Genomic DNA, 12326 nt, shown 5'->3' on the forward strand with positions numbered 1-12326 from the left:
ACCGAAAAAGCCTTGAGGGAGAGATCCGGTGTACAGGATTCAAAGTTATTGATTGTCATTGTTGTAACATATTAGAAACCAGGTGAAGGAAGGCAATTCTTCAGGTTCTGGCTACTCAGGTCAGCTGGATGTCCTCTCAGAGATGTTCCTGCTCGCAGCGGGCCTTCGAGCCTGCAGACGGACAGAACTGCCAGTTTTATGGAGGGAACAGCAAAACCACTCCCATCTTAACAACTGTTTTGATTATTTAATTTAAACTTACTTTACAGAATCAATACTAGTTACTTACAGAGTCGTTTTAATTCTTCCATATTTGAACACGGTGCTATCTCAGCTGCAAAATGATACCAAATAGTTTGATATAAATCACGGAATAATACCTGATCAATTAAAGATTGAATGACTTAAACAATTACACAACATAGACAGACATTGTTATTATGACACAGACAGACATATGTAGATATACATGTGTACCTATATGTATAGTAAATTAATGGATAGGATTAAACTCAACTTTCCAGAATGTCCCTTCCCCCCTCTGTTGGTCTGAGAGATGTGGAATATATCACAGTTGCAGGCAGACCGGTTGGTGATCCCTAACTATGCATAACTTTTATGAACTCAGATGTTTCAAGCTTGCACAATTAATGTATGAAGACACACAATGTGTATCGTGAGTCCGTAAGTTAAGATGAGTTTTGTATGACAACGGAACAAGATAAGAACAGATGCAAACAAACAGTTAAAAGAGTCAATTTGTGATTGGTTTACAAATACAGGGAGTTTGTTACTCTGAGGTAGATTAAAACTATATAAATGAAATACAAGGATTACTAAGACTAGGACTAGCACATCAAGTAAAACTTGCTTTAAGTTGTTTATTACAACTGAATGTGTTTCTGTTTCCTCAGGAACGTGTGTGTTCGTAACGAGAAAGATGGGGTCATAAAACATTGTAGTGACTTGAGTCTATCTTGAGTTGGTCCAGGCACATGGTAAATTGAGAGTCTAACCCCTTAGTGCCCTATGGGTGGGGAGAGCAGTTCCTGAAAGAGGCTTATTAGTTAGTATTGTATCATTATTTTGTCATCTTTCCGTAAATGTCCGCAACAATACATGTAAAAGTGCCACCTTGATTGGCATTGAATCCTCAAGATTCTTAGTCTTGATAAAATATTTCCTCACATGAATCGAAATTTTTGTTTTTATGATTATAAGTTCCTGTTCAGCTACTTATATGAAGACAGCAGTATATACTCATGCATTGAGACATTTGGCATATTTTGTTATATGGAAAAAAAGACTCTTCTCTCTTCTTTTAATTGAGGTACTGAAAATAAAAATCATCTTTTTTATCAAAAACTTAAGTTTTACATTTAAAAATGTAAAACCACAGTCAGTGCTATTATGCTGGTCGCAGAAATCCTGTGTAGAAATGTTACAGGTGAGCTTGAACCGCTGTGGTTTCCAGCTCTTTCAACTTTTTTATGAAAACCATTAGTAAACCGCTTTTTCTGTTTGGCAAAGCAATAAACAATCTGTTAGATTACCTTGGATTGTTTTGAGAGGTTTTGTGATTGGTGTTTGCCTCTCATAACACAGCATGTCTTTGTCACCCTTGTCTGTCACATCTTCTGAAAACATCCTTGTCTGTGTCAAAATCGTGTTTTATGGACAGTCTGCAAGCAAGCAGTCAGGGCTTGGCCCATCTTATAATCAAAACTTTGTCCATGAGGTCCAGGATGTCTGGACATCAACTTTAGCTTTCTGAGCCCAAGCTAGGCGGTCACGGTTCAGTGCGTATGGAACAAGACAAATGCTCCTGTGGGAATGTGAGCAGTAAGGCAGTACCATCAATAAAACTATATAAGGAAGGCAGCGCCACAACTGCTGGTCTAATGCAGGTGATGGGACAACTCAAGTAATTCTTCTTATTATTATTTCTAAGTTTCTCTTTTTTCCATTTATTGTTCTTCCTCATGGACACTCATTTGTCATTGTGCCAGTGATTACCATGTGCTAACCTTGGCAGCCATGCCTGAGGTTACGGACCCAAACCCGTCCTCTAATCCTACTGCAAACACTCAGACCAAACCACGTTGTCATTCTGGCCCCAAACTTTTAAAATCCCCTCCACTTTTGTTGTAATTGTAAGAGCCATCAGGCTCACTTTTTTCATTATTTTTCAAATTTTTCCATTCACATCAGTTTACATTATTTTTAATTAGAAATATGTATTATTACCACTAATACTAAGCCCAACACAGGTCTAAGTGAACTCGACAGAAACAGCTTCACATGTGTCTTGTAATTTGTCCTGTAATGGGTACAGTAATAGTTGTAGCTTTTGAACTGAAAAGCCTTCACTCCATCTACATTATTAGAGGAAATGATGTCATGGTGTTTCTGTGAGGCCGTAGTTGTCAAAGTCATTCAATCATGAACCTTTTATTAGAACTATTTTCTTTTAAAACATAATGAAGATCAATATGATTATTCCTAGACATCCTATACTTGAGAGTATCGAAAACAAAAACTGAGCAACATTGGACCAGATTTGTTAAAGTATTTTCCAGTTATTTAATTATTTATGACATTTGATTTATTCATGACCAGCAAGTAGTGACAGAAAAACAACCAATATCTATTGAAATATTCATTATACTTGTTTGTGGTTGCTGTGGTGTAAATAAATAGCCAAACTGTTTCCAATTGATTAAGTAACCTGTCGATTAACACTGGAGTCATTCAACCAATACTATGAATATTATTTTGCAATATTACATTTTAATTAATGGACTGTGATGTAACTTTGACCCCAAGGGGCGTATGCCTTTCTTTTAATGTGCATACACTCAACAGGGGAGCATACAAAATAAAATAACCTATTTCCCATTTCCACAGGAAGGAATCAATAATTAAGAGGCAGGAAGTTTCCGCCGCAGGCTGTATTATTCAAGCAACTGGTTGGACAGAGAATCGAAATGTGTGATGTCTACCTTAGCAAAGAGATGCAACATGGTTATTTCACTAATGGAAAACAAACTATGAACTGTGCTCTTGCTGTTGACAGCATTGGCAGATAAATATCAGACTGGAATTACCTGACAACTACTTCTCACCACTCACCCTCAGTTTGTTGTCCTTTCGGGTGACAAAGGACACTTGGACGAAAGAAAATGGTCGAAAACTTGACAGAAAAGTTTCTTTGAGTGGCAGTGTTCTAACTACTTTGATTTTCTCTTAACTTTTTTGAGCAAAAAGTAGGACAAGAACATAGGAGATCACTTCTGGCTGATTACCCTGCCCATTCAAACAGAAGTGCACAGGAGATGTAAGAGAGTTATCCAGATAGAAGAGGACACAATTGCCAATTTGAGCAGTGTAAAAGCAAAGTGTGTTATATTATCATTTACGGCTCCCAGGAAGTAAATTGGAAAACTAAAATGAAATTATAGCAAAATAAAAAATATTAACCACTCTTGCTTATTCTTGAACACTTTCTTTGATGTGTGTGTGATCAACAGGCATAGATCACTGTGAAATAAGCTCTCTCAGTGGAGATGATGGTACGAGTGTAACACAATGAGTTCATGGCCTGTGTACTTTGTGGCTTATTGATCAGAGGTCAGGCACTGTTTGTGCATGGGAGTGTGTGAATGTGCATGCACATGATGGCAGTCTTACCCTGTGGACTGTTATCCCTCTGTGTTCTTTCCAACTCAAAAGCTCTCTGCCCCCATTCCTCCTCTCTTTCATCTCTCACTCTCTCCAGCCCTTCCTCCCTCGTTTCCTCTCCCTCCCAGGACACTTTGTGGGCTGGACTGTGCTCTGAGCGGCAGGCTGATGCAGAAGGGAGATTGGGTGCCACGCTGCACACAGCGATGCCCCTCCTATTGGCCACACCTCGGACGGTAGATATGTCTGAGAGGAAGCTGCTCATCTGTAGAGACAAAAGAAAACAGCAATGCACAAAAAAAGGTTTGTCTAGTAGCAATTTGTATTGCTAACAAATCCAATGACAAGTCTATCTCTAATACATTGTTCTGCTTCCATTAATTCTCACTAGTGCACGGCTTAAAATAGTCACAAACTAATCCATTGTTATACAGCATAGCAGCCTGTTTTAAAAATGAAAGTTGTGATCCATTTTTAAAGATGTATGTCTAACGTTAGGGCTGAGAGACATCAACTGGTCAGACATGTTTTTTTTAATAAAAAAAATGTAATTGGACTTTTATGGGAATATCGGCAGCCTTATCCTTTAACTTTTTATTCTGAAAAGCATCTTAAGATGTATTTTAAAGCATCTTGTTGTTTTCTCATCTTTCGATGAAGATGAACTCTCCACTTCTGATATGACTGATGCTATTGCAGGATCTATGAATTTTCAAATGATTCACATGGTGGCTTTTAAAAGCTTTAAAAATTTCTTTTTTTATATTATCACTAAAATGTCATCGTACCATATCTTCAATATTAATATTTATTCAAGTTAAAATTTCCTCTTTCTTGCTTCATGCCATGGAAGCACTTTTTTTGTAGACTGAGGACAGTGAACCCTTTCCTTAAGCCCACCATGACTGTTTGTCCCATGGCTGTTTGTAAGAATAAGAGTAATAGAGGAAGTTACTAGAGGTACATGTACTCGGTGTCTTTCAAATAATAAAACAAATACAGAAGTTTAACATCATCAAAGCAAGAAGCATGAAGATATGCTGATACAAAATTGATATTATGGGGCAACCTGCACTCCTGCATGCTCCCCCAGGAGAATTTTATTTTTAATATCAGCTTTAAAATGTAGCATTCTGATGTACTCTGAGAAGAAAATTAAGTGATAAGACATTTACTTTAAGCAAACAACTGATTTATTATTCAGTTATTAATCAGTATTTCAGCTCTTGAACCCTGTTACTATATGGCTTAATATTAATGGACTCCCACTGTTACTGTAAAGCTGAATTGTAGCCTCTATTTGCATTTAATATACATTCAATCCAGTTCAATTATTTAAATTAAAACGATAATCTACTCTGGCTAAAGTAGCTTATCAAGAGTAAAATAATAGCTGTGATTTAACTGCAAGCTTCCAATCTATACACACCTCTGCATTAGCAACCCGCTGAAATGAAGGTACAGGCTCCTTAACCCTCTCTCATTACTTCAGGGCCCTTGGGAGCAACTTGGGACTGTTAGTACACTGGCTGTGGTCATTACAGTGAACACCTTTATCCAGGCCCAGCTCCACTTACAGCTCAGCCCTGCGTTAAGCTGCGCCACACAAACAGCATCCTCTTCATTAAGCTCTTTGACCACATCATCTTAAGGCCTCATGTTTCGTGGTCATAAAAGTTATTATGACCACGAAATCGCTTCATTCTACTTTGAGTTAAAAAAAGACAACCTGCAAGCATACCTGACTGCCCTCACTGAAGGTAGTCTTGTCACCATCTCCACTCCTCATGCCCTGGTTGCTGAGTCCTCCTGGTAGAGGGGAGTGGGCAGTCGGTCGCACCATGACCTGGGGAGGGCCCACGGTGCTGCCTCCCACCTCCCCATAGATGCTCGTGGCCCCTGGAGATCCCGACACACGCACGGCCTTAAACTCAATCCCTTCTGCCCCCATGCCAGTCCTATGCAGCATGTAGCTGGTTTCTGTGGAAATAGCTGACACACCCATCACAGCCTGAGTCCCTGGGCCCGGGTCTGAGTCTTTCCTAAATTTTATTTTCTTCCTGAAGGCGATGAAGAGTATGAGGAGGAAAATGATGACAAAGGCAAGGACCCCAATGCCAATTATCTCTCCTGGGCCAACGTAAGACAGGGGCTCCGCCTGGGTAATGCAAGGAGAAAAATCGTAAATGTAATGTAAATAAAATATGATGAAAATGAAATATGGGGATTATTATATAGAATTCACTTTCATTCAGATAAAGAACAAACACATATTTCCAACTTCGTAAGTAAACCTGTTGAGATGATGAAACCTTTTCTAAGAAATATAATTTATCCACTCAGTCTTACAAATTGTTTTACACCAGCAAAATGTCAGTAAGGTTTTTGGTTATAAGACTTTTGTAACATATATTGGATTTTTTTAAATCGACTTACAACTGCAAAGGACACAAGCACATGTCTGGTCTTGCAGAATGGAGGAAATGATTAATCCCAAAGATCTATTAATCTATTTGTGTTTTAATAGGATATGGGAGGAGTAAGCTCCGGGAGTAAAGGCTTTATTTTCACACCCGTCTAAATGTCTCTAAACACAACAAACAAAGCTAATGTATCAATTTGTTGTGAAAACAGCCTAATAGGTTTTGTCGACTATGGTTACTTCTCTGCTAATTGCAGTATTCTAGAGAATAATGAAAGCACCTCCTCACACTGTGAAACATTAATTGGGCTTACAGTCTCTATATAAGGTATAAAGTCAAGAGTGGGACAACTTCAAATGGAAACTGTGATTTCCCCATTACCACACTTTCATTCATCTACTGCAAAGATACCAAGCTGGTGAATAAATCCTCAGGGAATCCGATGCACAATATAAATTCTCAACTTCACTTAGTATGCCGAGTCCAATAAGAAGCAAGCTAAACGTGCAGAACCTTTTGGATGACACTAGAGTATATTCTGTAAGGTTTACTCCGACATAAAGTCAGTGTTGCTCATACTATACCTGCGTGTCATCCCCCGGTTCACCAGGTGTCTGATCATCACAAGACTGACCCTCGTACCCCTCTGAACAGTTACAGTAGAACGACCCAAACGTGTTGACACACTCTCCTTCATTTCCACACCCATCCTGGTCGCACTCATTGACATCCTCATCACATCTGCAGAAGCGGAGAGACAAATGCATTACTATGCATGGGAGTGGTGAAAAGGAGCCGTATCAAAGTGAAAGAGAAGAATCAAAGATGAAAACATGACAGGGAGTTAAAAAGAGAGAGAGCGGAAAAAAACACTTTGGAGATCATCTTTTCAGAGGACCTATCTTTTGCTAAATCAAACGATTATCTTTCCTTATTCCTTATTATCCTCATTTATATGGTTCTGACTTGAAGAAATATGTTTGAATACAACACCCCCACACACACACACACAACACACAACGCACACACACACACACACACACACACACAACGCACACACACACACACACACACACACACACACACACACACACACACACACACACACACACACACACACACACACATTTATACCCTTAGATAAAGACATGTATTACAACCGAACGTCACACAATACATTTTCCTCCACACACATAGTTGCAAATCTTGACATTTCCAACATTGTGTCCTGCTGTGATGGAGATAGAAAATGATTTTTTTTCTTTTCAATTACTTTTTGTTGATGAGATTTTCAAAAGAGTTCACAAGAGTTGGTCGGATGTAAGAAGAAAAAGCATTTCTAAATGTTTGCTGGGAGCTTTCTTGTAAAACTAACCAAAGTTTTGCTTGGAATGATTGATAGTTTACTAAACAAGACCTGGATATATTGGCCAGTGGTATCTGCTCATGAATACTGAATACCCTAATTTATAAACTTCATGAATTTAGCAAGCTTCTTTGTATTTCCAATTCCATGAGTCAGCTTTTAAAGGGACATTTTCACCTTTTTTAGGGAATTTTCCAATTGAATATACTATATTGTACTGTTATTTAAATGGATACATCAATTATCAATCTGCAAGAAAAACATTTGTTTAGCCAATTACGCTCAATTGTTGTTTGCTTGTGGCAGAATATAGTGTTTGCTTTATGGTTTCAATCAGTATTTATTATTAACTGTGGCTCAGTAGAGCAGAGTCCTCCTTCAATCAGAGGATCGGCGGTTCGATCCCCGGCTCCGCTAGTCAATGTGTCCTTGAGCAAGACACTTAACTCTAAATTGCTCCTGTAGCCTACGGTGTGTGAATGTTGTATGAATGTCAGTCAGTCCTGATGAGCAGGTGGCAGCTTGGATGGTAGCCCCTGCCATCAGTGTATGAATGGGTGTGAATGGGTGACTGATGACATGTAGTGTTAAAGCACTTTGAGTGGTCGGAAGACTAGAAAAGCACGATACAAGTACAGTCCATTTACCCTTAAGTGATGATGATTTGAACAATCTGCTGCCTGGAGAAAACATCTTAATTTCCATCTTCCTTATTATTCAGCTACATTTAATTTAATTCAACTTGATCAAAAAGTTTTCTAAAAATCATAAAAGAGCAGACCCATTTTTCTCCAATGAGGGAAAACTGCTCTCTGGTGGTGGCTCCATTGAACAACCACGTGTAGGGAGGTTATTTCAAAGGCAATTACTGAGCTGTAATTAAAAAGCCAGCTAGATAATGATTACAGGCTTTTCAACCCAAATCATACTGAATTCAATTAGAAACACTAATTTATCTCACACAATAACAAGTAAAACAACACAGTGGGTGTTTGGGTGCTAATGTGAGCTAATGAGTGAGTGTGTGTGTTTGCTGAGTCACAGACATATTCTTTCATGTTTGAGTGTATATGAGAAGAGAGATGTAGATGTTAATGTGTCTATATCAACACTAACCTTACTGTCATTGAGTACATACATTCATCAACACTGTTTTTATAATCTGTAATTGTGTCTTAAAAGTGTAAGAGTGTGGGTGAAGACTATTTTATCTTACATAAGTCCTCCGAGTCCTCTAGGACAGCCACAGAGGAATGCACTGCCCACAAGTTTACAGTCCACACCATTCTGGCATGGGTTTGGCATGCAGGATGTCAATTCCATTTCACAGCGCCCCCCAGTGAAGCCAGCACTGCAACTGCACACAAAGCCTGTTGGAGACAGATTAAACATGTGTTAAATACTAATGTGTATAACCATAAATAATAACACATAATATCACATTCTGTTAATGGGAGACACCCCAGGAAAAAATATTCTCATGGACTGGTCAATTTTGAGATTTTGGGCTATTTTGCTTCCCTAACATGGCTTCTTTGGAAAGAAAACATCCAAAATATGTTTAGTTTTTTTTAGAGGGATTTGTTAATATATCATTCATAGCCTGATTTATACAATATTTTATTCCTAAAAACATGGGGAAAATATTTTTTGGGCTGTTGACAGTAATTTCTGATTCATGGAGTGATACAACGATATATCTAAAAGTCCCTCAGTGAAAACCATTTACTTAAATTTTGAACCTGTCTTTACCCAAAGTTCAGATTTCTGTTCTGGAAATGTTTGCAAAAGAGCCCACATTTGATAATATAATGCCTCATTTGCATATATTAAATATACATTTTCAGAACACTTGTTGTATTCATGGTGATATCTATAAGTCCATTTTTTACCCTAACTAATCTGGGGTGTCTCCCCTTAAGACCATGTGGTTGTATTTATGAGTAACTGACTAAATATTGAACAATACAATAGTATTGTTGTATTTAAATATTAATGCAAATATTAATTTAAAATATTGATTTAAATTAATATTTAAATTGTTTAATATATTGTATTTAAACAATACAAGTTGATGGTCAATACTGCACAAACAAGCCATCAAATTTAATCTTTTTCATAAGCAACAGTTATTTATGTCATTTATTTACACAACAAGACGACAAACCCACACTCATTCACACTGACATCTACACAGACCTCCAGAGGGCAGGCTGCTGCAGATGGCTCCGTTGACGCAGGGCTGACTGACGCATGGATCTGGATAAAGCACGCAGCCCAACTTGACCTCGCTCAGCCCGGCTATCTCAGCGTAGCGGCTCCTCTTATTCTGGAGTGGCAGCTCGTTACCGTTCAGCATCAGTGAGCCCAAGCATCCCTGGAAGCCATCCTGGGCTCTTGGCTGGGCCCTCGCTCCACGTTCCCCGGGTTCTTGCCCACCCTGGCCTCTCCATGGCCCTGCGCTTGGCCTCTCGTCCTGCCCGTTTGGTGGCCTCACTTGGGCCCCGAAGAAAAAGGATGAATCTGGGGCCAGAGGCCAAAGGCGTACAGGGGCTCGGGCTGCTCGCCGCCGCTCCACATAGCTGTCATCCAATGACAGTAGGGTATAGTTCCTAGTCAGCTCCAAGACAACAGCATGCCAGAGGCCGTCGTTTATTGGTCTGCCAGAGATACCCATAATGCCAAGGGTGTTGTCACAGTCCAACTGGAACCAGAGTCGACCCCCTTCAATCTATGGAAGGAAAAGGAACAACCACTGAAATACAGCACACCCTTTGCTGAGCACATCTGGCATTGGGAAGTGTATCTTAGAATGTTAATGTGTTTACCTTGAGCATGGTGCAAGGGTTAACACGTGTGAACATAATGACTCCTCTTCTCTGAAGTGTCCTGATCCTCAGGCCGAGCCTCATCTCCCCACTCTGGCCACTCTCTGTCACTCTGTACTTGATGTAACTGTTTCCAGAGAAACTTAGAGAGGTTTGGCCTGCACATTCACAAAACATCGATATACATACAGGATAAAGTTAGAGGTGAAAGGCTTCAATTTACATAATCAAATCCTTGAAATGTGGCTACCCGGATCAGATACACAGGTCCAAATTTCAAGCACAGGAAGGATCAAATCATACCTGCACACTCGTCTAGTCTCTCAGTCCGACACTGGCAGACAGATGGCGCTGTAGGACCAGAACGGACACACTGCATGTCTGCTGGACAGGACTGACCTTCACAAAGCTCCACAGGAGTGGGGCATGACTCTCCTGTTTGGAAATGGGCACATACATAACAAGCAGCTGTGATTGATATACAGGACACTATCATTGTGAGCTGGTCTAAATTAGATTGCATGTGTGTCAATGAGTGCAGTGCTCACCAGGGCAGGTGCAGGTCTCTGTAGTGCTGAACCTTTGTGACACCAAGCTGACCCTCTCTGTGCTGTAAGTGACAGGCGAGTCACCCTCCATCACCAGTCTCTGTTCACACACCCTGTCCCCACACTCCAGCTCCCCAGAACAAGTGCTGCTCACCACCACTGCCCCAGCAAGGACACCTCGAATCTGGCCACTCGCCGCAGCATCCTCTAGCTTTGCAGACAACTCTTGCTGGGAGTAGATCCCACCCATCCTTCCGCTGCCTGTCTCTGGCATCTCCATGGCTAGAAGCACGTCCATGTCAGATGTCCCCATCACTGGTTGTACGCCGAGTATATGGAGGGGATCCTGTTGGCCTGGTGACCAATTCCAGCCGGCTAGTCCCCGCAATATTAGTTTGATCTGGCTCAGGTAGCGACCAAGCAGGTCTTCCGGGGACAGGGAGTTGAAACGTAAGGTCAGGGCGCTACGCAGCAGCACATCTGTCACCTGTTCGACCTGGACTGACACATCCGCTATCACAGCGAAACGTCCGTCACTCACTGTGGCATTCATTTGGTATCTGAGAGAGCAAAAGAAATGTGTTGTGTTTTGACAAAAGTTTTGTTTTGCATATCAACCAGTTTTTAGCCTCTATGTGTGTGTGTGCGTGCGTGCGTGCGTGCGTGTGTGTGTGCTAGAGAGTGAGTTGTGTGTTAGTTTAGTGTGTACCTGCCAGGTTCCAGGCCCGGCAGAGCCAAAACGCTGCCATCCTTTCTGTTTATCTTAAACATGCTCTTGGGCTGAGGCTTCTGGGTAAATGACAGCACGTCGTTGGGGTCGCGGTCGGTTGCATAGATCTGACCAATCGGGCCTCCCTGGAAGGTATCCGTTACCATGACGATGAAGATTTCCAGGGGGTAGACGGTTGGTTTATACTGACTGTTCCCAATGACTCGCATAAATATCCAGGAGGAAGAGGTAAGACTTGGCTTACCAGAGTCACTTGCCTTAGAGACAAAAACAAAGATACAGTAAGATTTCCATTAACAAAAAAAAGCAAACAGAGGTAAAAAAAAAAAAAAAAAATGTACTGCTGGGTGAATTTGGGTAGAATTTCTTACTGGGGAAGAGGTAAAAAAATGGTGATAGGATAAAGATAGTTATAAGACGGTAATTGCATTTACACTGTGTCTAACCATGCTATCACAGTGTATTTATCTGTCAACTTCTCCTGCATACATAGTGTTTTTAACAAAAACAGCTGTTGCCAACCTGGGTTTCAAGAGTGAACTCTCTCGGAGCTTCAGGGCCAAACACACGGTTGGCCCTCAGAGTTCCAGTCTGGTCCAGGGAGAAGAAATTCCTCTCATTTCCTGACACGATGCGAAACTCAAAGGGAGGGCCATTTCTAGGGGAGTCTTTATCGCTGATTGACAGCTTCAGCAGGGTGGTGCCAGCCGCTTGGTTTAGCTGTAAGTATGGGGAGAGAGAAGGTGAGAT

At 40.6% G+C, this 12326-nt stretch overlaps 1 protein-coding gene across 1 annotated transcript in view; it reads right to left on the bottom strand.

The window, feature by feature from the left end:
• Window positions 1-12326, bottom strand: part of LOC137876400 (protocadherin Fat 3) — a 63205-nt gene that overhangs the window by 9217 nt on the left and 41662 nt on the right. The window contains exons 38-47 of the mRNA XM_068715924.1: window positions 12099-12296; window positions 11556-11833; window positions 10847-11406; window positions 10602-10733; window positions 10299-10456; window positions 9670-10201; window positions 8687-8840; window positions 6689-6845; window positions 5423-5839; window positions 3691-3946 (exon numbers count right to left, since the gene is read on the bottom strand). Of these exons, the coding sequence (XP_068572025.1) occupies window positions 3691-3946; window positions 5423-5839; window positions 6689-6845; window positions 8687-8840; window positions 9670-10201; window positions 10299-10456; window positions 10602-10733; window positions 10847-11406; window positions 11556-11833; window positions 12099-12296 (2842 nt within the window). The remainder of the gene's footprint in view (window positions 1-3690; window positions 3947-5422; window positions 5840-6688; window positions 6846-8686; window positions 8841-9669; window positions 10202-10298; window positions 10457-10601; window positions 10734-10846; window positions 11407-11555; window positions 11834-12098; window positions 12297-12326) is intronic.

The sequence above is a fragment of the Cebidichthys violaceus genome, unplaced genomic scaffold (assembly GCF_023349555.1).
Source record: "Cebidichthys violaceus isolate CVI_PGR_0920_01 unplaced genomic scaffold, fCebVio1.0.p SCAF_20, whole genome shotgun sequence".
Lineage (NCBI taxonomy): Eukaryota > Metazoa > Chordata > Actinopteri > Perciformes > Stichaeidae > Cebidichthys > Cebidichthys violaceus.